At 40.4% G+C, this 26,340-nt stretch overlaps 2 protein-coding genes across 2 annotated transcripts in view; both read left to right on the top strand.

Moving 5' to 3' along the window:
• Positions 1 to 6,059, top strand: part of vash2 (vasohibin 2) — a 136,559-nt gene extending 130,500 nt beyond the window's left edge. Inside the window, exon 7 of the mRNA XM_059985335.1 lies at positions 2,335 to 6,059. Coding sequence (XP_059841318.1) covers positions 2,335 to 2,407 — 73 coding nt within the window. The 3' untranslated portion in view covers positions 2,408 to 6,059. The remainder of the gene's footprint in view (positions 1 to 2,334) is intronic.
• An 11,458-nt stretch (positions 6,060 to 17,517) lies between these two features.
• Positions 17,518 to 19,046, top strand: LOC132402480 (general transcription factor II-I repeat domain-containing protein 2-like). The gene is made up of 2 exons (XM_059985334.1): positions 17,518 to 18,638; positions 18,724 to 19,046. The coding sequence occupies exon 1, from the start codon at positions 18,032 to 18,034 to the stop codon at positions 18,632 to 18,634; it is 603 nt and encodes a 200-aa protein (XP_059841317.1). The 5' UTR covers positions 17,518 to 18,031; the 3' UTR covers positions 18,635 to 18,638; positions 18,724 to 19,046.
• Positions 19,047 to 26,340: the final 7,294 nt, after the last annotated feature.

The following is a 26,340-nucleotide window of genomic DNA, read 5'->3' as shown; positions in this document are numbered from 1 at the left end:
TTTGAATCAACAAGCTCCAAAACCTGGGCCTTTGTCCCTCCCTCTACAACCGGATCCTTGACGTCTTCATCAGGAGACCCCAGATTGGAAAGAACACCTCCTCCTTGCTGACAGTTAACACTGGCACACCTCAAGGATGTGTGCTGAACCCAGGGCTCTCTGCTCTCTGCATCCACCTCTCTGTGGCTGGGCACAGCTCAAACACCATCTATAAATTTGCCAATGACACAACTATGATTGGCAGAATTTCAGATGGTTATGAGGAGGCGTACAGGAGTGAGATAGATCAGCTGGTTGAGTGGTGTTGCAGCCATCACAAACTTCTACAGATGTACCATGGAGACCATTCTAATTGGTTGCATCACCATCTGGTATGGTGGGGGGGGGGGGGGGTCACTGTACAGGGTCAGATAAAGCTGCAGAAAGTTGTAAAACTCAGCCAGCTCCATCATGGGCACTCACCACCCCAGCATCGAGGACCCTTTTAAGAGGCGATGCATCCAAAAGGTGGTACCTATTATTAAGCACCCCATCACCCAGGATATACCCTCTTCTCAAGGAGGAGATCCAGGGGCCTGAAGGAAGACAGCCAGACAGACACACACGCACGCACACACACACATGTTTCGTGAATAGCTTCTTCCCCTCTGCCATCAAGTTGCTGAATGGACAATGAACTCATGAACACTACCTCAGTTCTTTTATCTCTCTTTTTTGCACTACTTATTTATATATTTTTTTTAATTTACATATTGTAATTTATAGTTTGTATTGTGTATTACAATGCACTGGTGTCACAAAACAACATATGCCAGTGATATTAAATCTGATTCTGATATTAAGTAATTATTTATTTTAATGAGCCTTAATTTGTTGACGGCACTAAGTGAAAAGTTGTATCATTCAAAGTACAATCAAGTTAATGGAAAAAATCACTTGGCGGGTGTCACCCATGTAAATTCTAAAGGCATCAAGAACTCATGAATTTACCTGTACCGCTCCATTGATGCATGACAGTAGAAAATCATGAAGGAACCAAAGACAGATAGATACTTTATTGATCCTAAATGAGATCAGTGTCACAGTAGCAATACTGGTGCACAGATATACAAATATTAGAAGAGAAGTAAGAAAAAAAATGGGAAAGTTTGCTATAATCCCAGGATGTGCCCACAGCTAATGAAATTATGTTCAAACTTTAACACAGGCATTAGATAATGAGGCTTAATTTTGTACTCATTAAAATATTGATTTTAAAGCAAGTCTATCTTATTGAGTTACAGACTATGTACACTTTTAAACTAACTAAAACCACGCAGTTTGTCTATCAGTAAAATTGAATGTCTAACTAATGTGAAACTGTCAATATATTTGTATCCTCTAAGCCTAAAGGTGTGAAATTGAATAGAGAAAATTGTACCACTATGATCCTTCCTTATTTGAAAGGCTTGGCAACTGGTTACAATGGCTGTAAGCCCCATTGCACAAGTTTCCATAGTTCCCAACTATGTGGTTTACTGTTACACTTTTGTGAGGTTCTGTTTCAAATGCATTCAGTATTTTGAACATTGATGCCACATAATACTGCAGTGAAAATCATCTGTTGTATTAGAATAAATCTGAAGCAAATGCATCCATAATTCAGTGCCCACATCACCATTCTGTAGTGGGCACTTTAGATGTATATGCTGATGATTTTGAGCCTGTCAAGTATTTTGTGTACGGGTTGATTTAAAATCTGCTCTTGTGTACTCAGCTGATGCATGAACTCTAGGGACTGTCCTGCCTGAGTTCCTACATCACTGTGTTGGAACACGGTCCCACAGCTTTGCTTTTTAACTTTATCAGATTGGGTGATTTGCTGGTGATGTCCTGCATGAGATTCTATCAAAAACAGAACTTGGTCAAGCAATATCAATGGAGGCAAAAGGAATAAGTAAATGTCAACTTCCTCCTTTTGATACTACATGGCTCTTTCAGTTCTTCCAGTGTTCAGTTTTTGTGCTGGGTTACTGCATCAGTAGTCTTTTTTTTTGTCTTCCTAGTCACTGTCATTTGTTCAACTGAAAGTAACGAGCTCTGAACAGGAATCCATCTGTGCCTTTGGTAAACTGAGGTGCTTCCCATTACAGAAAACTGATCAGTCCACTATGCAGCTGAATTTGCATTGTTGTTGCAGAACAATGGTCTCACACCAATATCACCAGACTCGTTCTGAGCTTGGTCACAATGATTACCACCTTTTTCAATGCATGATTGATACGAGCATTATGTGTTTATAGATCCTGAAGTCACACCCACTTCTTAGCCTGTGTTGTTCTTGTCTTCTTTCAGGCCCGCCATAACAGAACGGAAGCCAACGGAACTCAGCACACTGAATGATGTTGGGTATCAAATCCGGATCTAAAGAAGCCATGGAGTTTTTCACTTTACACTATCTTTAATGGTGCTCTTCCATGCACTTTACTTTCCAAAATCTTGTTTTATGGGATGACAACTACTAACAATGTTTGGCGTACACTTTTGTTTGGACAGTGAAATCCAGAAGGTCAAAAAATTGGTGCACGAATCTATCTTTCCAGTGTATTTTGTGCATAAAAAAAGCTACATAGATCTATACTCCAAATGCAGCACTGTGAGTAATATTCATATTACAGGTTCTGAGCTACTGGGAGGCACTACAGTGTGAATCCCATGGCTGAAACTTGACTGGAACTCATGCTTCCTCAATGCTAAAGTAGTGGCTGGTACTTTGGGGTCTATAAATTGTAATATAAAGTGAAATAAAGCAATAGAGACCTGTTTGGGAAGGGGGGGAGAGTTTCCTTTCCAATGCTAGAAATTGCCAATGAAAATGAATAACTAAGCTTTGAAACAAATGTTCTTAATAATTTAAAGTATTTTGGAAAGAATTTTTAATATAACATAGGGTAAGTGGAAGGCAGTTTTTATGTCATTTTCTGTGGCTAAATATACAATACTAATCAGCAAAGTGACTTCTTGATCTTTAGTAGGTTTCCTGATCTCAGTGAGGTCTAAAGCATGGGCACAGTTGCACTCAATATCCTTGGATTATAGAAGTTTAAAAAAAACAGCTGGGCAGATAAAGCTTAGCTGTGATATCCCAGAATTCGGCCTTTCTCGTAACCATGTGTTCAAAAGAAGAATGACTACTTCAGGTATGTGTTCATCTCACAACATAATTGCAGGAGGCAATTTGAATGAGCTTTGGCTCCACTCAGTTTGATTTATTATGAAATTATCAGTGAGAACATTTTGTAATTAATTTCTCTCTTGCGTACCACAGTGTGGATTTGAGAGGCCTGGTGACCAAGATAGAAGTAGGCATAGGTAAAAACATGGGACAGCAGTTAGTAAGTTGTCACATATACCATTTAAAACTGATTATTATCCTTGTTAGGCCATGAAGAATGGGATCATCTTGAGTTAAGTTTTGGGTTTGTAATGGATTACTATTTTATTGGCACATCTTTTTCTAAAGATCATGAGGTGCTCCTGTTTAGTTAGGGGTTGCCCATCTTAGTTGCAAAATGGATCGGAGGTAAACCTAGTTTTTATTTTTCTGATTATGTAATTTATTTTGAATTTAAAAACCCAGGATAAATCTAAATACAATTGCAGGAAACTCAAATGGGTGTAACCAATCAATGCTGTAAATCTTCCAACAAGATTGGGGCTGAAATTCTGAATAACAATCATACTGGTTGTGTCAGGATCATGACTTGCTGAACCTTGCCAGAGTTAGTGATCAATGGAAAGGAATCATTTACTCTGAGCTGATGCTCAGAAGGAACTTCTTTGATGTTGGAAATGAGATAAAGGCATAACTTCCTCAAATGCACAGAATAGAGGCATCAATTTGGGTTTAAAGAGGCTGACAGCAAATTTAGCTATCTGTTCAGTCTTGTTGACTAACATTAATATATGTTCTATATATTTTTCTGTATCGTCCAAATTATTGCACGCCTGTTAACTTGGTTAAGGCAAATATCTGCATTCCTGTGAGTTATTTTAATTCAAAATATGGAGCACGCCTTTTTGCTGTCTCATCAAGTTACTTAATTTAACAGCAAGTTCTCAACTTCCATTCTGCTATTGAAGGCAAATAACTGGTTTGCAAAACCAATCACATTGTAAATCTGAATGATATTTTTAATGAAGAGCTCCTTTAGATGAATGAGTACTAAAGTCAGTATTAATAGAATGTTCCCAAGTCTCTAATTGCAGAAACCAGTTTAGCATAGCTATAGTCAGTGATTCTTTGTGCATTATCCTCTGTAATTCTAAATTGTTGATTAAAGTGGATTGTAGAATCAAAGGAATAGTTAGCTATCATGCTCTTTGATTGTAAAGTTCATAGAAAATATTCCTACTGAGAGTGGTCACTTCCAGGCATATGGGGATTCAAGGGAGGTAGTGGGAGGGTTGAATCAGAGCCGATTCCATCAGGAACTGGGGGCTGGACGCAGTTAGTATTCTTCCTCTTGTATCATTGCCTACATTATGTTCATTTGATTTTTGAGTAAATTTTGCAGACTATCAAAAGCACTTCTTTCACTTCCTGTTGTTTGAGGTTAAAGGAAGACAAGCGAACTGAGCAATAAAAGTAAAGAGGGAGGTTCGGCAGGGAATTCTTTCCAACCATTTTTTTTGCAAAATGTTCCTTGACTTTCCCAGTTGAAGAGTCCTGAGGTATTTTTGTTCAGTAACTTCTTCCAAAATTGTGAATCCTGGGAGAAATCTAGCGGGTAAAGGATACAAAGAACCTTCTATGTTATGCTGCCTTAAGGAGCTGTGTGTTCTCACAAGCAGCATGGAAATAGGGTGTGTGTTTATTTTTCATTTATGAAAGAACATTCTATAATGCAAGATGTGCCAAGATTGGCTCAGTTTGTAAAAGTGAGTGGACAGTATGTTATGCCTAGTAACCCACTCTATGTGATGTGGCATTTGGAAGCTGTACAGTTAATCGAGGTCCTTGTGTTCACTATAACATGCATGTACCAATAACTGGAGCCCAACTTGAAACTGCAGCTGTCTTGTTCATTGCATGTCTTCCCCTCAAAGGTGTCCTTCAAATACAAGGTACAAAAAGTCCCTCATTAAAGTTGTAGGGTGGCCAAATGGAAATGAAACTTTATGTATTTCTAGATGTGGTATGCTGTGTTACATTAGTGAATTAGTTTTTTTTAGAAAATGTAGTTACTGTGCAGTTTTAGAACTTGAATTCAACTTTTAATTTTCAGATGCTTTTTTAAAAAAAGTAACTAACATTGGGTTTAAGGACAATTGTAATCACAAAGTCTACTGATTGTCAAAAAAAATTACACTGGTTTGCTTGTGTGAATTGGAAGGAAACCTGTTGTCCTTGTTCAGTCTATGTAACTCTAGTCCATTACTAATTGTGTAACTTTTAATTGCCATCTAAGCTCCTGTAGTGAGCTACTCAGTTAAATTAAAATAGGGACTGGAGCTGTTTGAGAAGAAATCACGATGTCATCTCCCAAGCATGGATTGTAATTGCTGAGTTTGCCACTAACACCCTCACACTGAGAATGGATTAAGAAAATGCACTTCAGCTTTTGGATAAGAAAACTGTTTTATAAAAGAAATCTTAATCCTCAAGGACAAGGAACTTTGATTTTTAACTTTTGAATTAATGTTTTCCAACTTATTGACCTTTTACAACATCAGTATTGATTTTTTAAATGGATGCTGCTCTACACTGATCAAATACTAGACTGAAACAGAGAGCATTATCTGTGAAATATTTGGAATCAGTGAACTGAGACTGAGGTTAAAAATTAGAAGAAATCCTAATTTAAACTGAATTGAATTAAAATTTTTTGAGTATTCTTTTGTTATATATCTTGAAATATCTTGTGAAACAAGTGGATTTTTATCAAAATAATTTTTAGTGAAACTTGGTTAAAACATTTCTATTTATTGTGAACACTTTTTAATGAATAAAATGATGGATGTCATTTAAAACTTAGCTTGCATGTTCTATGGAATGGAGAAAGTGTATATTTTACACTCTGCATGAAATGTTTTAATAAAGTTTAAATCCTTTTCAAATCTAGCGATATTTGGAATTTATTTAATAACAGATTTCTTTTAAGGGGGAAGATATTTCTTGATGATGATACTCCAAGGGTCAAGGTTAAAGTTACCTTGGTTGACTTAAATTTCAGGTTTAAATTGTTAGTGTTTTTATTCTTCAGTTCAGCATTTGTTTAGTTTGGCACAATATTGTGGGCCAAAGGCTGGTTCCTGCTTCTTCTATGATCTAACAAAAGGTACTTTGCACACTAATATATTTCATAGTATAATAGGTTTGATGTTTTTCATCTTCTATCAAGGAAAAGACAAGAAAAGATATGGAAATATTCAGCGTCAGTGGAGAGAGAAGCAAAGGTAAGGTTTCATGTCAGTGATTGATTTTGAAGAGAGCACTTCCTCTCTCTGCAGCTGCTGCCTGACCTCCTGAGTTTCATTAGCATTTCCAGATCTATTTTGAGTGGGAGCATATTAGAATTTTTATCTTAAATGCCTTCACTATTATTTTTCTCTTTCTTGGTCTTTTATTTTTCACAATGTTGCGATGTTGTTTAACAGCTACGGCTAAACAGTTATTTGAGTGGTAGAATACTGTGGTGCTTACCTTGTAATAGAATTCAGTCCTTGGGCTGGAATGGATTAAAATTAGAATTTGTTTACTATTGGAATTGTTTTCTTATTGTTACAGGTCCAAGGTCCAGTGTAAAGCTTGTTCATACAGATAAAATTATTACACAGTGTATTGAGGAAGTACTAGTTAAAACAATAACTGAATGCAGAATGAAGTGCAATAGTTACAAAGAAAGTGCAGTGCAGGTAGACTATATCATAGATTGTGCAGTGAAGAGATCATCTTACACTAGGGAACTGTTCATTAGTCTTATAACAGAATGGTAGGAATTGTAGTTGAGCTTGGCTGTTCTACCCTTTACATTATGAGAGTACATTATTGGACAGTGGAATGAAACTAGAGCACCCAGAGGAAACACACTAATTCCACGGACGTGCAAGCTCCTTACAGAGGTCATTGGGATTGAACTCTGAGCTCTGACTTCTCCGGCGCTAACCACTATACTGCTGTGGAGCCCAAGTAGACGGGAGCAGGTGCACAGCTCCCCCACTTCCTGAAGTTAATGACCCGCTCTTTTTATTTTGCTGTCACTGAGGGAAAGGTCATTGTCATGACACTGTGCTGCTATGTTCTCTATCTCCTTCCTGTATTTTGGCTTTTGTCCAGTCAGATTCATCAACATTCAAGAGCTGGTGTCCGGTGTCTGATTTTTATGAGTGGATAAAATAGTGTAGGTCTTGTTAGGTGGGAGCTCACAGGCTGGCAGGATGTAAAATGGGCCCTGGTGGATCCCTTGCCCCATTCATAAGTCCAATCAAATTTCCTTTCTATTGACATTAAGGACAAATGGCATTGAAACTGCCCATTATGTGGTGATATCCAGACAGATACTTGCATTTTTCCCCCCATGCCCTCTTGGCAATCCAATCAACTTCTGCCTGACAGAACTTGTAGTCATGAAAAGTCCCATTGTCACACATCCCCTGTACATTTGCTTCCAGTCGTAGCAATGCCCTGGATTCTCCTCCTTTTCCAGAACTATTGATCTATGTTGTTGCTTTCTTTTTTACAAGAATTCAAAGCTACATTTAAGTATGCAGTAAATTGCCTGAACATTTTAAACTTATTAATGCTGCATCTCAGATGCACAATTCAGGGGAAAAAACCCAGTAGATGCTGGAAATTGGAAATAAAAACAAAATGCAGGGTGAACTCAAGGTTGCTGTGTCAAAATGTTAGTTTTGTTGGAATTTAATAAAGGCATTGAGGAAAACTTTAAAACTTTGAAACGCAACTCAAGCAGCTGCAGAGAACTGAGGTCAAAAGGAGAATGTTGAAAATGTCCATCAGGTCTTGCAGTGTTTGTGGAGAGAGTGAAGCTGATTTAATACTCCAGCACACCTAATTATTCCTGATACACACACACGCACACAATGCAGGAGGAATTCAGCAGGCTAGGCAGCCTCTATGGAGGAGAATAAGGAGTGTACGTTTCAGACAGAGACCTTTCCTCAGGACTGGAAAAGGAGGAGTGAAACAGCCAGAATAAGATGGCGGGAGGGTGTAGGAGCAAACTAAATGATCACATGGAATTGGTGTTTGAAATACCAGGTGATTTACTGGGGTGTACCAGGAGTCCAGCTAGAACTAATCTACCTGAGCATGAATTTGGTACAGCTTTTACATTATCAGCTGACAAGATTAACAGTAGAACTACGTTTTAATAACAGAATGGTGGTGACAGGAGGACTTAATTAAGGAACAGCCAGGTCCTGATTACAGAATAAAATGATCCTACAGATCTAAGAGTAAATCCAGATTTCTATTGCAACAATGGGTGCACGCTATAGCAAAATTAGTGGTACCTAAAACGTAGGTATCCTCACTGCCGCATTCCATGTCTCTACTTTGGTTTGCAGTTCCCTGTTACCACATTAGCACATTCCATATCCCTACTTACTAGTTATTAGCCCTCTTTATTCTTTCCCCTCAGAAAAAGTATACAGCAAGCTGGCAGGTGGTAGGTGAAGCCAGGTGAGAGGAAAGGTGGATGGGGGAGGGAACATTGAAGTGAGAAGCTGGGAGGTGATAGGTGAGAAAGTTAAAAGGCTAAAGAAGCTTCTGACAGGAGAAGCGAGTGGACCATGGGGGAGAGGGAAGGAGAGGATCACTGGAGGGAGGTGATAGGTAGGTGAGGAGAAGAAGGGAGCCTGAATGTGGAATGGAAAAGGAGAGAAGGGGGAAGTTAGGAAAATTGATGTGCACGCTGTCAGGCTGGAGTCCACTCAGGTGGAATATGAGGTGTTGCTCCTCGTAGCCTCATTTTGGCAGTGGAGGATGCCATGGATCGACGCATCGGAATGGGAACGGAAAGTAGCCACCTTATTGCAGGCCTTGCTAAAGTCCAAAAGCCGATATCAACAAATTAAATTTCAATAGGAAGTTGTTAAAATGTTCATAGTGTTGCTAAACTGTGGTGATTAGGATTTTGGCAGTTAGGTTGGGAACCAAACAGTCGAAGGGAAACAGCTGTTCTTGAACCCAGTGAGGTGGGACTTCCGGCTTCTGGGCTTCCTGCCCAGTGGTAGCTCCAAAAAGATGACATGGCCCAGATGGTGGGGATCTTTGATCAGTGTCGTTACAGCAGCTCTACCAGTGGTGCGAAGGGATATGCCTGTGATCTACTGGGCTGAGTCCACTACCTTCTGCAGCTTCTTGCAGTCCTGTGCATTTGAATTCTTTGAGATGCCTTTCAGTGTTTACGTCCTTTCTCTCTTTTTAATTGCCGTCAATTACCTATGAACTAGACAGCTTTGCAAATATCCCCTTGTCATGGCAACCCTGGGCTCATCCAATCAAAGACATTCTCTTTGCCCTGTCCATCCTTTCCCTATCGAATCTACAGCTTAAAACAAATTTATTTTCTAACATTTCCAGTTTTAATAAGGTTATATTTTGGAGTGAAAAGTACTATGCTCTCTTTTCCACAGATGCAGTCGAACTAGTTGTGTGTTTCTGTTTTAATTAAGAATTTTGACCCTACTGGTTACAAAGGTACTCTAACACTGAGATATTCAGCCCTGCCAGGAGAACACAAGAATTCATTTCAAATGCATTTGGTTTAAGTACAGTAGATTGTAAAGTGGAAACCAACCTCAAAACCTGGAACAGTTTCATTTTACTTTAACCAGCTTGGGTCAAGCATCAATGAACAATAATGCACTTCCTCAGGTGGAACCCTGTTCAATTTATCCACGTACTTCAGCATCACCATCTTCTCAGAGGCCAGGCTGAATTAATGGGACTACGATTTAAGTCATGCAATTTACTGACACATTGAATACTTTTTCAACTTTTGAAAATGTTTTTGTATTCACTAGGGCAAAAGACACCAGGATCTGTGCTCTTTGCATGAATACAGGGCATTGCCACTTCTAGTAATACTAGTGATGTTGGCCCAACAGAAGATTCTGACGTCGGTTACTCAGAAATCTGAGTAGATTTCTGGCCAGAGCCAGGGACTGGTACCATGCACAGACCCTAGGATCTGGAACACCACCTGTATTGCAAGCTGACTCGGGAGCTGTGAATCTAGAAGTTAGAACCAGAGTTGAAAAGAAAGTTCAAAATAAATTTATTATCAAAGTGTGTATATATCACCGTATACAACCCTGAGCATGGCATTCATAATACATACAGGAAACACAATAGAATCAATGAAAGACCACGCCCAGCAGGACGAACAGACAACCCATGTGCAAAAATGAAAAGAAAGAAGAGAAAGAATAATAACAATGAATAATTAAATAAGCAATAAATATCAAGAACGTGAGTTGAAGAATACTTGAAAGTGAGTCCATAAGTTATGGGTACAGTTCACTGAAGTTCTGAGTGAAGTTACCCCCTTTAGTTCAAGAGCCTAATGGTTGAGGGGTAATAACTGTTCCTGAACCTGGTGCTGTGAGTCCTGAGACTCCTGTACCACTTTCCTGATGTCAGCTACAAGAAGAGATCATGTCCTGGGTGGTGGGGGTCCTTGATAATGGAGGTTGCTTTTCTGCGACTGCGCTCCATGTAGATGTGCTCTGTGGTGGGGAGGGAGGCCTTTGCCTGTGATGGACTGCATTCACCACGAGCCAATAAGCATACGTGTGTGTGCACAATTGAGTAAGCACACATGCCCTGTGGCTCTCGTGTATGTGCCCAGTTTTTATGTGTGAGCATTAATATCTATACAGGGGAGATGAGGCATTCAAGTCAGAGAACAAAGCAAAAGCCTAATAATTACCATGCTTAAAGAACATGGGAAGAATTTAAAGGAATATTAATGTTTATTTAAAGAAGAGAGCTCAAGAGAAATATTATACAGTATTCTGAATATATGAATTCAAGTAGCATGTTACAACATTGCTATTGACCCTGTAGCAATGCAAAACAAGGTCGATGTTGAATCTGGGAGAAATAAGACGAATGAAAGACTAAATCTAGATGTGAATTCATAAACTGAAGAGATGAAGGTCTCTTTCGTCTGATGGCCAAATGATAAAAATAACGTTTGATACTTTGGACTGTTTTTGGTAGAGGTATTTTCTTTGTCTTTGTGATTAATTGATTCTCAGCATGGGTGTGTTTTATCCTGATAATGGCCCCTCATTATTGGAAATCAACTGGATCATTTCAATGTTGGAGTAAGGGAGTGTTAGAACACGTCACTGGAAAGTGTTACGTTTGTTCTTTCTTATCATCTTTCACCCCGTGGCAGCTGTACTGTGGCTTTAAATGGGAGAGCTCTTTAAGCTTAGACTCGCATATCAGTGGTCAGGGCAGTGATGAAACAGCAGCTGTGAGCTCTACATTGAGAATCCAATAGAAACCACAGAGCCCCCACTTCAGTACTTCTATCCAAACTCTCACTATTGGCCCAAGTGCTTATTCAGTAATTCAGTAGTATGTTGTTTGGAATTCACGTTCCTAGGCATATGACTTATAATGTGGTAACTTGGTAATAGTGCAGTTTCTTCACATGATGTCCATGGCTAATTTGGCTAGTGGACAGCTACTTTACGTGCATGAATATTTAAAATTACAATTACTCCTGTGACTAGGTCTCAGTAAATTAACGCTCCATAAGACACTTGAGCCAATCAGAACTAAAGGACTGCAAAGGGTCTGTTTTAGTGAAATTCTGAACAAGGTTCTATGTATGTAATAATCAACTAGGCTCGGCTCAAATAGGTTTCACATCTTTATTTCCTTATTTTGTTTTCTAACCTACCTACATTCCAAATTTATCCAGAATTTTTACTTTAGAAATGCATTTCCAATGATAGCTGTTAGTGTCTTTGGAACCAACAGCTGCTTGTTCATGTGCTTTGGCTTCAAGTTATAGCGACTGTAGCCTCAGGAGAGAAAAAGGAAATGATACTGCTTTGTCAGGAGCTGAATGCAGCTTCTGGAAAATTATGCAAAGGGAAATACAATTTTCCTCAGTTGGATGATAAGGATATAAACTGTCGTCGTGGTACAGGCTTCAATAAAGTAACTAGGTCATTGTAGAAAAAGAAAATGCATTCAAATAATCAAAATAAAGGAAACGAGGTTCTATAGTAGAATGTGACATTTGATAAACATAGTTTTTAGCTCTCTGGTCTGCACCAATATTTTGTCCTTAGGAGGTATCCAGTCAATTCTAACCATTGCCACATTAAGCATAAATGAAGTTCAAACTAATGAATCATTCATTGACCTTATTGGAATCTTTCATCATCTATCAGGCCCACTTAACTTTTCCACACACTAATAAAAATATTTAACAAAGATCATTAATTCACCATTCACAGTAACATCACAATGAATCACAATGAATTATGTTTGACTTTTCCATTGTTCTTACATGGTCTCTTAGAGAGACACTATTATGAAGTAAAACGAAAGCAGAATTAGACACGTTTGAATAGAGAAAGTGTAATGGCCCTCAAAAGAATTTTCCTCCCACTCACATGCAACAGAAATATTTATTAGCAATATTTTTTGTATGTTACAGAAAAAACTTCTAGGCCAGTTACCTAGCTATCAAAACTTTTATCTTCAGAGCATCTATAGAGAGAATCGCACTTTTTATATTCTTACAGAATTAAATAAAATATACTGACAACAAATATTTAAATACAGACGTATGGTGAGTCATTGAATTTAATTACAGATATGATTGCTCAGATTACATATTTTGTAAATTAAGGTTTTAGTTCTGTATAATTATAAGTAGAATCTAATGCTACAATTTTCCTTCTTTTCTTAAGTCATAATTTTAGAATGATGAGGGCAAGCATTGCTTTTGCAGAAGTAAAGCAAAAAAAATGTTTGCAAGCATGAGGTGTTCCACTTTGGGAGGTCAACTGTAAGGAGAAACTATACAGTTAATTGCAGGACCCTTAACAGCACTGATTCAGGAATGTGTGGTGGGAGGAGATTGATTCCAGGAATACAAGGGGGAGATTGGGCAGGAAGGTTAAGTCTGTGGCCCAAGATGCTCATGTCAAATCTATGACGATGCTGATCAACTAATTTGAATTCCTGTCTTTTCCCCAAAGTCCTATAGTTCTTCCTCTTCAGGTAAGTGGCTCATTCTAAAATGGAGCTAGAAGCAGTAAGTTAAAAGTTTTTTTTTAACAATGTGAAGTATAGTTTGATGGTAATCAGAGACAACTGAGAAATCATAAATACCTCAAGAATAGTCTACCTAGACTTAGTCTCACTAGGCCTGACTGCATATGCTGTTACGTTTTTAGATATTGAAGGAATCAAGAGATGTGGCCAGTGGGTAAAAGCAGCACTGAGTTTAAAAATATTCCCATAGTTTTCACGAATACAGGGGACTGAATGATCTATTTTTTGCTTTTATTTCTTATGTTCATTAATAGTGCAACAATTTGTGTATTAGCAGTTATTTTTTGTGCTGCAATACAGCTGAAGGACATGTACATTAAAATGAATTATTGAATCCATGCTCATTACAGCTGCAGGAGGATTGGAAAGTTATACTGAATTCCTTCTGATGTTTGCTTGTACGTGTTCTGTTCTATGATCTCCAGGAACATACACAAATATTTATATTGTTTACTTTTTTTGTTGAGATACAGCATGGAATAGGCCCTTCCAGCCCTTCGAGGATGAATGCAGTTTCCTGATCTTCCGAACAAGAAGACACATTTCAACTCAGGAAGCCAATTTTGAATGAGTCCACAAGATACACATTGCATTCAGGCACGAACCTGCTCATGGGGAGCCGCCATTGGTTTTAGAATTTGTTTTTTAGAGATTCTTCTGATACTGAAACATTATGGTTGCTTGAAAACAAGTATGTGATGTACTAGTTTCAGCAGACTTCCTTCCCAGCACACTGTATTATTATTATTATTAAGTCCCTATTATTCTTAAGTTACTGGAAGTACTAACACTTGATGGAATTTCATCAATAGGAGAAGACCATAAGACGCAAGAGAAGAATTAGGCCATTCTGCTCATTGAGTCAGCTCTGCCATTCCATTACGGCTAATTTGTATCCTGACTAATCAAGAACCTATCAGCCTCTACTTTAAACATACTCAGTGACTTGGCCTCCACAGCTGTCTGTAGCAATAAATTCATCAGATTCACCATGCTATGGTTAAAGAAATTCCCCCTCATCTCTGTTCTAAAGGGACATCCTTCTATTCTGAGGCTGTGCTCTCTGGTCCTAGATTCCCCAATTAGAGGAGGCATCTCTACCATGTTCATTCTATCTAGACCTTTAAGTATTCAATAATTTTCAATAAGATCCCCACTCATTCTTCGAAACTCCAGTGAGTACAGGCCCAGAGCCATCAAACGCTGCTCATACATTAACACTTTCATTCCCAGGCTTATTCCTGTGAACCTCCTCTGGACTCTCTCCATGACCAACATATCCTTTCTTTGATAAAGGGCCCAAAATTGCTTACAATACACCATGTTTATCCAAACAGATGTGGTACTTACAAAGCCATTCCACACCTTCATTTTGGCCTCATTGACCACATCTCCATAATGTTGATACAAGAATGCCGACTACTGCTGAAAATGGAGAAACTAGTCAAGAAGACCATCACTATATGGCCCAATCAAGCAATCTCTATGCTTCAGGACTCTTTTGAATGGACTAACTTGTAGATGTTCAAGGAGGCCACCACAAACGGAACAGACAGAGACCTTGAGGAATATGCCTCATTTGTCATTGGCTACATCTGTAAGTATGTAGATAATGTTGATATCTCAAGAATGGATACCTCACAGCCCAACAAGAAGCCCTGGTTTGAATGCAGAGGTGTGCTCCTTACTAAAAGCCCGGGATGCTGCCTTCAAGTTCAATGACAGAACAGCTATTGGAGCAACCAGGAGAATTCTCATCTTAGGCTGATGCCCAAGATGATTACTGCAGTCAATGGCCTGTAACTTCTCTTCTGAAGTTGAGTTTTTGAAGCCTTTACAGCCTGGCATTTTTGCAGCGTGATCTGAAGTCTCGAAGATGCAGGTGTGATGGTGTGTTTCGGCCGAAATGAGGGGGGCAGGCACCAGACCCGAGAGTGGGGAATGAGTCAATGTTTGGCCATTGCTGAAGTGGGCTAGGAGCCAATTCAAAGCAGTAAATCCAGGTAAGGCAGGGCCAAGGCAGTGGGGCCTAGGCCCAAGATCAAGAAACAAGCCGAAGTCTGAATTTGGATTGATGTTATGTCTTACAAAACTCACATACATGAGGAGTAAAAATCTTTATGTTACATCTCTATCTGAATGTGCTGTGGCTGTGGCCTCTTGGCAGGGCTGCAGTACACGCTGACCGACTGTGGTCTCCTGGAATGGCTGCAGTAATGACTGACTGTGGCTGTGGCCTCACTTTAGTGAATTTCAGTTCTGAATTTATATGCTTACTTTTATTTGCATGGTTTTCCTTTTTTTGCACATTGGGTATTTGATAGTCTTTTTTGTAGGATAATGTTGGGTTTCTTTGGCTGCCTGTAAGGAGACAAATCTCAAGATTATATATAGTATACATACTTTGATGTACTTTGAAGTCTGCTGTCTCTACATGCTTCAAATCAGCCACCTTCATCACTGTACCAAAGAACTCTACACATTCAGAACGAAAGGATTGCCCAGTGACACTGATGCTAGTCATCATGAAGTGATAATAGCACATAGCAAAAAATTCATTCCTGACTCATTGGGCGCTCACCAATGTGCTTACCGACAGAACCGCACTATAAATGCTCCTGGCCCTGACACACCTAGGAAACAAGGACACTTGTGTCAGAACGCTGTTCCTGGATTTCAGTCTGGCATTCAATATTATTGTTCACGGACAAAATGCTGGAGGAACTCGGGTGGCCAAGCAGCAACTTTGGAAAAGAGTAAAAAATCTGCACTTTGGGCCGAGACCCTTCATCAGAACAGATGAAGTTTCAGCCAAAACGTTGAGTGTTTACTCATTTCCATAGTTGCAGCCTGATCTGCTGAGTTCCTCTGGCACTTTGTGTGTATTACTTTGATTTCCACTATCTGCAGAAATTCTCTTGTTTATTGTCCACGGTCCTTGGTGAACAAACCGCTGCTCCTTGGTATGAGTACACCACTGGGCAACCAGGTGTTGGACTTCCTAACAAACAGACCTCGGATAGCATGCACAATTCCTCCTCTCTCATCAGCACCCTCAATATGTGCGCTGAAACCATTACTGTACACGCTGCTCACCCATGACTGCTTGGCCAAACATCTGAGCAATCATGTGGTCAAGTTCGCCAAAGACACAACAGTGGTGGGGCTCATCACCAACAACAATGAGACGGTCTACCAAGAGGAGGTGGAAGGGTTCGAAGCCTGGTGCCAGGTGAATAACCTCTTCCTTAATGCCAACAAGACAAAGCAGATGGTTATCGACTTCAGGAGAACGCTCACCAGTCACAGCCCTCTTTACATTGGCGCACAACTGTAGAAATTGCTCACCGTTTCAAACTCTTGGGAATGCACATCACACACAACTTCTCATGGTCCCACAACATATCCTCACAGTCAAGAAAGTTCACCAATGCCTCTTCTTTCCAAGGGGGCTGAAGAAAGCTGGACTTTGTACATCCATACTCAAGTCATTCTACAGATGCACAGAAGAGAGCATCCTGACAAGCTGCATCACTGCTTGGTACAGAAACTGCACTGCAGCAGACAGGAGGCTCGACAACGGGTCGTTCAAGCTGCCCAACACATCACTGGCACCAGCCTACCTGACATCCGGGACATATATACAGAAAGGTGCCGGAAGAGGGTCAGTGACATCATGAAGGATCCACCCATTCTGCATATGGACTGTTGGTCTCTCTCCCATCAGGGAGGAGGCCACATAGCATCCACACCAGGAGCAGCAGACTCGAAAGCAATTACTTTCCCCAAACAGTAAGGCTGAAGAACACCTCCACCACAACTTCATTATTTCATGTCAATCACCTTATGCACAGCCTAGTGTCATTCATGAACATACAGTCAATCTGCGTATATAAGTGGTTCCTTCAGGTTGTCTTAGCCAAGGTGGTAGTGGGGATAAGCTCCCACTGCTGATTAAATGATCCCAGTAGCTTGTGTCTCAAATACCCTCTGACCGCCAAGTCCAGCTCCTGGCCTTTACGTGTGGCTTAGCTACTAAGTCTGGTGGAATCATTTCTACTGACAGGAGAAGGGGTATAGGCGGGTCACTAGCACCTTAAAACCAGTCTCTTCAGACATTGGTCTCATCAGCTGTGTTTGGCAGCTCATCTCGAAGAAGGAAAATTCTGATCTCAACCCTCCACCACCTTTCAGTTAGACCGGGGGTCGGCAACCTGCGGCTCCCGAGCCATTTGTGGCTCTTTCACCTCTGTGCTGCGGCTCCCTGTGGCTTTGGGAAATAATTGGTCAGTATTTAATTAAAATGTATTTTATGTTAGTTTGTTAGCTTTTGAAATGTAATTATGGTGATCTTGTACAACCTAAGTGTAGCGACACATTTCCTGCCACATCCGAAACGGCTCACAATTAGCCAGCATTCCGGCTAAGGGAGATAGCCTACGGGGGTTTGTGAGTACGCGTCTTTTGCAGCATCTGCGTCCATGGGGGCTGGGTTGAGGGAGGCTTAAAAGCAAGGCTGTTTAGTTCGAATAAAGCTATCTTTGACTGCAGTTTACTGACACCGCTACAACGTGTTTTTATCGCTGGCTGTCCAGACGGAAGGTGCTGAAACGCTTTGTCGCGCGTCTGGAAGAAGTGAAAACTTTCCTGGGCAGCAAAGGGCTCACCTTTCCTGAGCTGGAACAGCCAGAGTGGCTGGAAAAGCTACACTTCATGGTAGACATGACAGCGCACCTGAACACGCTGAACACAGCTCTTCAGGGGAAAGGACGTACAGCCCTGCACATGTTGGAGGATGTTTTGGCATTCGAGCGCAAGTTGACAGTGCTTGCCAGAGATTTACAGAAAGGCACTTTGTCTCACTTCCCCAATTTGAGAGAGTTCAAACAAGGTCACGACATGATAATTTCGGAGTATTTACATTCTGCAATCATCGCAATGCAAACATCGTTTGGGAAACGCTTCTGTGAGTTCAGAGAGGAAAAAAACACATTATCCTTCCTGGTCACTCCCTTAAGCATCGATCCTTCCCTACTGAATACGACTGCATTGGCAGGTGTGAGTCAACCTGATCTTGAGATGGAACTGGCCGACATAGCCGACAAAGACATATGGGTGTCCAAGTTTAGACGCTTGACAGCAGACCTTGAAGATGTTGCCCGTCAGAAGGCCGTTCTTGCTCAGAAACACAAATGGAGTGATATTGAAAACCTCACAGATGACAGCTTGCGATCCTGTGTAAAGATGAAGGTGACATCATACAGCCCTGATGTGCAGACGCTGTGCGCTGAGGTCCAGGAGCAGAAATCCCATTAACCAAGTATGATAAATATTTTAATTGCCTATTATTTTACTTATATTCATATTTTTTCATTGTTCAGTGAAATAGTCCTTTCATTTTTCAGGATGACAGCTGGCTGACGTTATTTTTGGTTTGCTGCTGGCGGAAAATTTAAGTTCGGCGTTTTTCATAAATACAAGAAGGACTCAAATAGACATTGAATATTTTACTTAAAAGTAACTTTCAACCCAACGTCTTTTTTTCGGAGTTCAAAATGTTTTTGTTGCATGCAGAAATGTAATTTCGTTTTCTCTGCAGGAGTTCATCAATTTCATAAATGCAACACATTATAGTTTGTTTATACATAGCATAAAGGCAAAAAAAACGTTGTATGCAGTGTTATTTCATTTTAAATGTCAAACGGGTTTTGCGGCTCCCAGTGTTTTCTTTTCTGTGGGAAACGGGTCCAAGTGGCTCTTTCAGTGGTAAAGGTTGCTGACCCCTGAGTTAGACCCACTCAAGGAGAATGCTTTGGGAGTAAACACAGAGATAAAATCTGAACCTGGAGTCCCTGAGGCAGTCCTACGTGGAGTTCAGTGCTGATTGGCATCTCCCAAGGCACCACTAGTGCCAAAATGTATCGGCCCCTGCTGTTCATTTGGATTCGTCAGATACATGGAGACGGGGAGCTTGCTAAATGAGCAACAGCTTGCTCTCCATATTGTACTGTCCTGGCTTGTGTATCACGTAGACCACTGGGACACAACATTCATGGTCAACCCTGACCAAAAGAGGACCTCATGTATATAAGTTGCCTTATGTATTTATATTCATTGTGCTTTTTTAAAATATCATTCTGTTCCTTATCTTCTATGTTTATTTTGTGTTGCATTTAAATCTGGAGGAACAATTATTTCATTCTTCTTTACACTTGTGTACAGGAACTGGTATTAAACAATCTGGAGTCTCGAAATGTAATCTGACCAGTGCCTTATAAAGCCTCAGCATTACATCCCTGCTTTGATATTCTAGTCCTCTGGGAATGAATGCTAACATTGTCTTTGCCTTCCTTAGAGAAGAGAGTGGACATGAAAAGGAACACTGCAATTACCAATATTGTGGCATATGTATTACGTGCCTCAATTTGTTCACTTTTCTTTTAAAACAACGAAGTCCAACATTCTTCTTTCTTTCTATCATAACTTCCCAACGGCATCAACATTGAGTTGTCCAATACTATGTGTAGCCTCTTATGTCGTCACTACCTCCTCCCATAGATGCTGTCTGGCTTGCTGAGTTCTGCCAGCGTATGGTGGAACACAGCAGGCCAGGCAGCATCTATAAGGAGAAGCACTGTCGATGTTGCAGGCCGAGACCCTTTGTCAGGACACAATTTCCAGCATCTGCAGATTTCCTTGTGTCCGCCAGCATTTTGTGTTTTTATTTATTTCCAGCATCTGCAGATTCACTCGTGTAGCTTCTTATGAGTTGTTTTTCTCCCTCCTCTCTTTCTGATCCTTTTCCAGTCCTCCTATTTTTGTACCCTTTACTTCAACTCCCAGTTCCCAATCATCCAACATCCATCTATGTTATCCAACCCACCCAATCCTGGCTCCCTCCACTACACACACATTTCACCCACAGAAGTGAGTGAAATACAACCCCCCCCCCCCCCCACCGCACCTTCTTTTGTAAGTGAACATTCTCCCTAATGGCTCCCATTCTCACCTCCTTCGTCTGTCAACAGTTCGGCACCGATAGCCCTTTGCGTTCGTGCTTACGTCCCCACAACAGCTGGCTCCACCTCGCAACTCTCACAACTCCCCCTTTTCCTCTTTATACCGGCCACCCTGAGGAAAGAAGAGAGTTAATGTTCCTGGTGTGAGACCCTTATTCAGAAATATTTCTAATTTCAATGATAACCTCTTTCTGATGATATTTCAGGTGACTGGAAATCTGGGCAAGTGTGTGCTAAAAGCTGAAAGGTTCATTCAATTTCTCTCTCCATGGATGCTATCTGAACTGGTGAGTACCTCTAGCATTCTTGGTTTTGACTTTACTCAGTTAAATAGCAGTAAAACGAGTAACAGTTCTAGGTCCCTACAGCAAACTCCTTGCCCGACCTATCATCTCCACTCCCATTCTAAGTTAAAACTTTGCAAATGAATCAAACTGCACCACATTTTTATGCTATTACTTCGTTCTGTTGTGTGACTCCACCCTGTCTCAGCTCATCTGTTGCTTCAGTCCAAACACCCCTTTTCTCCCCTCCTCTCGATTTGACTATTCCAAACCCTGGCTGATTAAAGTAAATTTATTATCAAGTACATATATGTCACCATATAAAATTCCGAGATTCATTTTCTTATAGGCACACCAACTTGGGGGTCCAACGAGTGTGCATAAGACAACAAACTGCGCAAATACGAAAAGAAATAAATAATAAATAGAAATCAATATTAAGAACGTGAGATGAAAAGCTTCTGAAAATGAGTCCATAAGTTATGCGAACTTCTTAATGATGGGGCAAATGAAGCTGAGTTAAGTAATCACCTTTGGTTCAAGAACCTGATGGTTGAGGGGTAGTAACTGTCCCTGAACATGGTGGTGTGAGTCCTGAGGCTCCTGTACCTTCTTCCTGATGGCAGCAGCAAGAAGAGAGCATGTCCTGAGTGGAGGGGGTCCCTGATGATGGATGCTACTTTCCTGTGACAACGCTTTGTGTTAATGTGCTCAGAGGTGGGGAGGGCTTTAGCTGTGTTGGACTGAGCCGTATCCACTACTATTTGTAGGATTTTGCCAGCCTCCCATCTTGCAAACTCTGTAAATTTAAGGATATTCAATTTGCAGTTAGTATCCCAGTTTGTATCCTAAATTCTGCTTAACCAAAACCCCCAGGGTTGAATTGAACTGCTGCTGATTGAATAACAATTCGGTTTTAAGATTCACTCTTATTTTCAATGGCTCCATAGGATTGTTCCTCAAGCTGTAAGTCACCTGTGGTTCTGGTCTCCTGGACATTCCCCAGACTAACAGTCCTATTGGTGGTAGGTACCTAAACCTTGAATTTGTCCTTTCACATTGGAATCAGAATCAGGTTTGATATGATGATAAATGTAATGAAATTTGTTATTTTGCAGCAGCAGTACATTGCAATATATAATTAATTTATTGCAGTTAGAATATATATAAATTAAATAAGCAGAGAGAACAAATGGTGCGTTGAATTTTGCCTTCATGCTCCTGTACCACCACCTTGATAGTAGCAGTGAGAAGAGGGCCTGTCCTGGGTGATGGGACCTTCGAGATGGATGCTGCCATTTTGAGGCATTGCCTTTTGCTGGAGAGGTTAGTGTCCATGATGGAACTGGTTGAGCTTGCAACTTTCTAAAGCTTTTTCCACATGCAGTGGCCCCTCCATACCAGACTGTGATGCAACCAGTTGGATTGCTCTCCACAGTACATCTGTAACAAAATTGCAAGGGTATTTGGTGACATACCAAGTTTCCTCAAACTCCTAATGAAATTTAGCTGCTGTTGTAATTGCATCAATACACTGGGCCCAGGATAGATCTTCAGAGGTGCTCACCCTTTCCACTTCTGGTCTCTCAATGAGAGTAGAGCAGCATTCACTCTCTTTCTGTAAAACCTAGCAATCCTAAAACCCAAGGTGGGATTAAATGAGCTTGGCAAAGAGATGGGTAGCTGAACAATGATTCAGAGTGGAGAAAATTGGAACTGGAAACTGAAAGCAAAAAATCAATGAAAGAAGCTAAAAGGTAGAGAAAGCTAATGTCACAAAATAGCGTTAAAAAAGAGAAAATAAAAACAGAAGATTCTGGAAGACTTGCAGAGCAGCATTTGTGGAAAGAGTAACAGTTAGCTTTTCAGGCCAGAACCCCTTCATCAGAACTGAGACGAGGAGAAAACAAATTAATTGAAGTAGTGGTGAAGATGAAGAAAGGACTGGGTGGAACAAAGAGACTGTCTGCACTGGGGTGAAATTATGTCACCATTGAGCAACAGTGAAGCTTCTTCATTGTGTAACCTAGATGATATTACACAAACTTTTTCTGCAAACTGAAGTATGTTTTAATTGTTTGATCTGTCTGAGTATGAATAACTCATCTATGCCCATCCTTCATTTCATGAAATATGTATTTCCCATAGCAGAGGCTATACCTCTGTAATTGATTGAATGGTTAGAGGGGAGATGTAAACTCAAACAGGTCAATGGAAGCAGGAAGTCTTTGTCACATTTTAGAAAGCACTTGGACTTGGACTTGAAGAGTCGTGACCTTCAGGCTGCAGGCTCAATGGTGTAAGGTGGGGGTGAGGTTAGGCAGTTCAAAATTGGGAGTGACAATGCAATGAGTAAATATGTTGCAAGTTTTCTTTGATTTCATGACCGAGCCTGTGATTAATTGTAATATCAACTTCAGAATCTGTGGTGAACTACATATACCTGTCTGGACACGCCCCCTGCTGACTGCTCCTGTGGCTCCTCCCACAGACCCCTGTATAAAGGCGATTGAGGCCTGAGCCCAGCCTCTCAGTCTCCAGGATGTAGTATGGTGGTCAACTGCTGCTTGTTCCTTCTTCCAGTCAATAAAAGCCTTTACTTCTCAGAGTGAGTTATTGATGGTGCATCAGATTCCAAATCAGGTTTATTATCACTGGCATATGTCGTAGCAGCAGCAGTAAAATGCCACACATAATATAGAAGAAGTTGTTTTTGAGTGTTTTTGTTGACATACCAAATCTTTTCAAACTCCTAATGAAGTATAGCTGCTGTCTTGCCTTTTTAATAACTACATCGATATGTTGGGACCAGGTTAGATCCTCAGAGATCTTGACACCCAGGAACTTGAAATTGCTCACTCTCTCCACTTCTCATCCCTCTATGAGGATTGGTATGTGTTCCTTTGACTTACCCTTCCTGTAGTCCACAGTCAGCTCTTTCATCTTAGTGACATTGGGTGCCAGGTTGTTGCTGTGACACCACTCCACTAGTTGGCATATCTCACGTCACCACCTGAGATTTTACCAACAATGGTTGTATCATCAGCAAATTTATAGATGGTATTTGAGCTATGCCTAGCCATGCAGTCATGGGTGTAGAGAGAGTGGAGTACTGGGCTACCCCCCCACCCCCACAAGGTGCACTAGTATTGATAGTCAGCGAGGAGGAGATATTATCACCAATATGCACGGACCGTCATCTTCTGGTTAGGAAGTTGAGGATCCAATTGCAGAGGGAGGTACAGAGGCCCAGGTTCTGTAACTTCTCAATCAGCGTTGTGGGAAAGATGATGTTAAATGCTGAGCTATAGTTGATGAACAGCATCCTGACATAGGTGTTTGTATTGTCCAGGCAGTGTAAGGCCATGTGAAGAGCCTTTGAGATTGTGTCTGCCATTGACCTATTGTGGTGATAGGCAAATTGCAATGGGTCCAGGTCCTTTGCTGAGGCAGGAGTTCAGTCTTGTCATGACCAACCTCTCTAAGCATTTCATCACTGTAGATGTGAGTGCTACTGGGCGATAGTCATTATGGCGACACACATTATTTTTCTTAGGCACTGGTATAATTGTTGCCTTTTTGAAGCAAGTGGGAACTTCTGCCCATAGCAGTGAGAGGTTGAAAATGTCCTTGAATACTCCTGCCAGTTGGTTGGCACAGGCTTTCAGAGCCTTGCCAGGTACTCCATCAGTGTCTTCTACCTTGTGAGGGCTTTTGTGTCAATGTGTTTGATAATGCCTGTGGGATGTAACTTGTGTGTAAAAAGACACTTTGTAATTGCAATCAGATCTTCTTTTGCTATTATGACATCCCTCCATAAAGTTTGTTTATGTTAACACTGCAGCAAAGTGTGCTGTCTAGTGGACTGCTCCAAAATCATGAATGTATTTGATGTTCTAACTGTGCTGTATAGTTTAGATCAGGAAGTGAGTTTTAAGGAGAGTTGTAAGCATTGTGATATTGTTTTCTTCATACTTCTGCCAGGAACTCCATTTAGTGATCCCATCACTCCTGTCTCCATACAATAAGACAGTTTGCTGCCTCCATTTTGTAAGAGAGGTCATTACATTGCAATTGCATTCCTTATGATAATATGCTGGAAAAGGATGAGCTTTAAATTTTTATTCCAGCAGATACTTCCAGACCATCAGCTTGCAATGAAGACAGTTGCTCGTTCACACTGTGCAACAATCATTTGCAAGGTACCTTAATAACCATTTGGAAAAGAATCATCAATTAAATAGGCAGAAAATGGTTCCCAGGAGGACAATGCTTTGCAGATGTTGGCCACAGACCACACTGCCACCTTCTGACAGACAACATGTATTGCTGATTCCAAGGGAGAGTATTAGGGAGCTGCGCTTATAAAAAATGATATCAATGAGGGAGAGACACTGTTGATCTGTCACTTGCTTACAGAATTTGTCTAGTCATTTGTGCTTCTCTCTCCCTCTGGGGGCTGGGGAACTGATTTTTTAAAAAACTTTAACCCCTTAAAGAATGTTACACTAATGATCAATCTTAGATTGATCAAAAAACTTCTATTTAAAAATTGAACAAAGAGGCTACATTTCTGTGCTTTGCCAATTAACCCAATCATCAGGCTCAAAGGTAAAGTTGCATTGGGCATTTCTGTGTATTTATTCAAAGCAGCTGACTTCCCAAAAGTAGGTCCGGTGAGAACAGTGTATTTTTAGTCCTTACACATTCCTTACACAGATTGTACTGTACTTGTTCTGCTTAATGCTTCTCCTCCCATTGATAATCTTCCATCTAACAGTGACTCATCTGTGGCTGAGGCAAAAATCTTCCATATTACAAAAAGAGGAACAGGGGCTAAATTATTCAGTGGGTAATAAAATCTCCAACTGCTTCACAGTGTGTTTAGTTTGAAATGTGCTGACTGCAGTGAAGAATTTGATTGAATTGAAGGTCAGAAATGTAAAGAAAAGAAATCACAAATATAATGGTGCAATTAACTTTTAATGCTTCATTTGCATCACAATGTGTGGATTATCACCGACAATGTGCTGGTTATTATACTGTAATGCAGTTAGAGGTGAGTTGTTCACTGACTACCAGCTTGATGAGATAATGGCTGCTGTGTGAATAGGTGGCGGGACTAGTTCAGTGAAAACTGTAGGCCTTTTCCTGAATCATACAGTTATAATTCCCACAATTAAAGATGTTATTCATCTTATCAGCCCTTTTAAACACGTGTATTTTTCCATTTCCCCAACCTTTACAAAATCCTTTTCACAAATACTTGCCCAAATCCCATTCAAGTGATTTCAGCCTAGGAATTTCTTTTGATAACATCATAAATAAACATGGTTTTGACCACAGAGGAACAAAAGTGAATCATTTCCTGGCCTCTCAATATTTAGTGAGAGGTTAACTCTTGTCTTTCCAGATGGATTTTCATTTAAAATGGTGTAAAATTCCTCCTGATGATGCCAGCAACAGGGTAAACCCTGATTACGAACTCCTCTCATTTTCAGCTTTGCTAGTTTGAAAACTAACATCTCTCAGAACCAATTCTACCAAACAGTTTCTGTGAAACTACACTATTTGAAGATTCAAAACTTGAACAAAGCGTTTGGCACACTGCATACTTCACACACAGTTCTTGCCTAACATTTTCTCCTCCTTTGGCAGTATTTCTGTACTCAAAATTGTCTCCCGATAGGGGGCAACAGTTCTCTTGCTGGATGGCATA

This window comes from Hypanus sabinus, chromosome 12 (genome assembly GCF_030144855.1).
Source record: "Hypanus sabinus isolate sHypSab1 chromosome 12, sHypSab1.hap1, whole genome shotgun sequence".
Taxonomy (NCBI): Eukaryota; Metazoa; Chordata; class Chondrichthyes; order Myliobatiformes; family Dasyatidae; genus Hypanus; species Hypanus sabinus.
The sequence above is the reverse complement of the archived record's forward strand: the minus strand, read 5'-3'. Positions and strand labels throughout refer to the sequence as shown.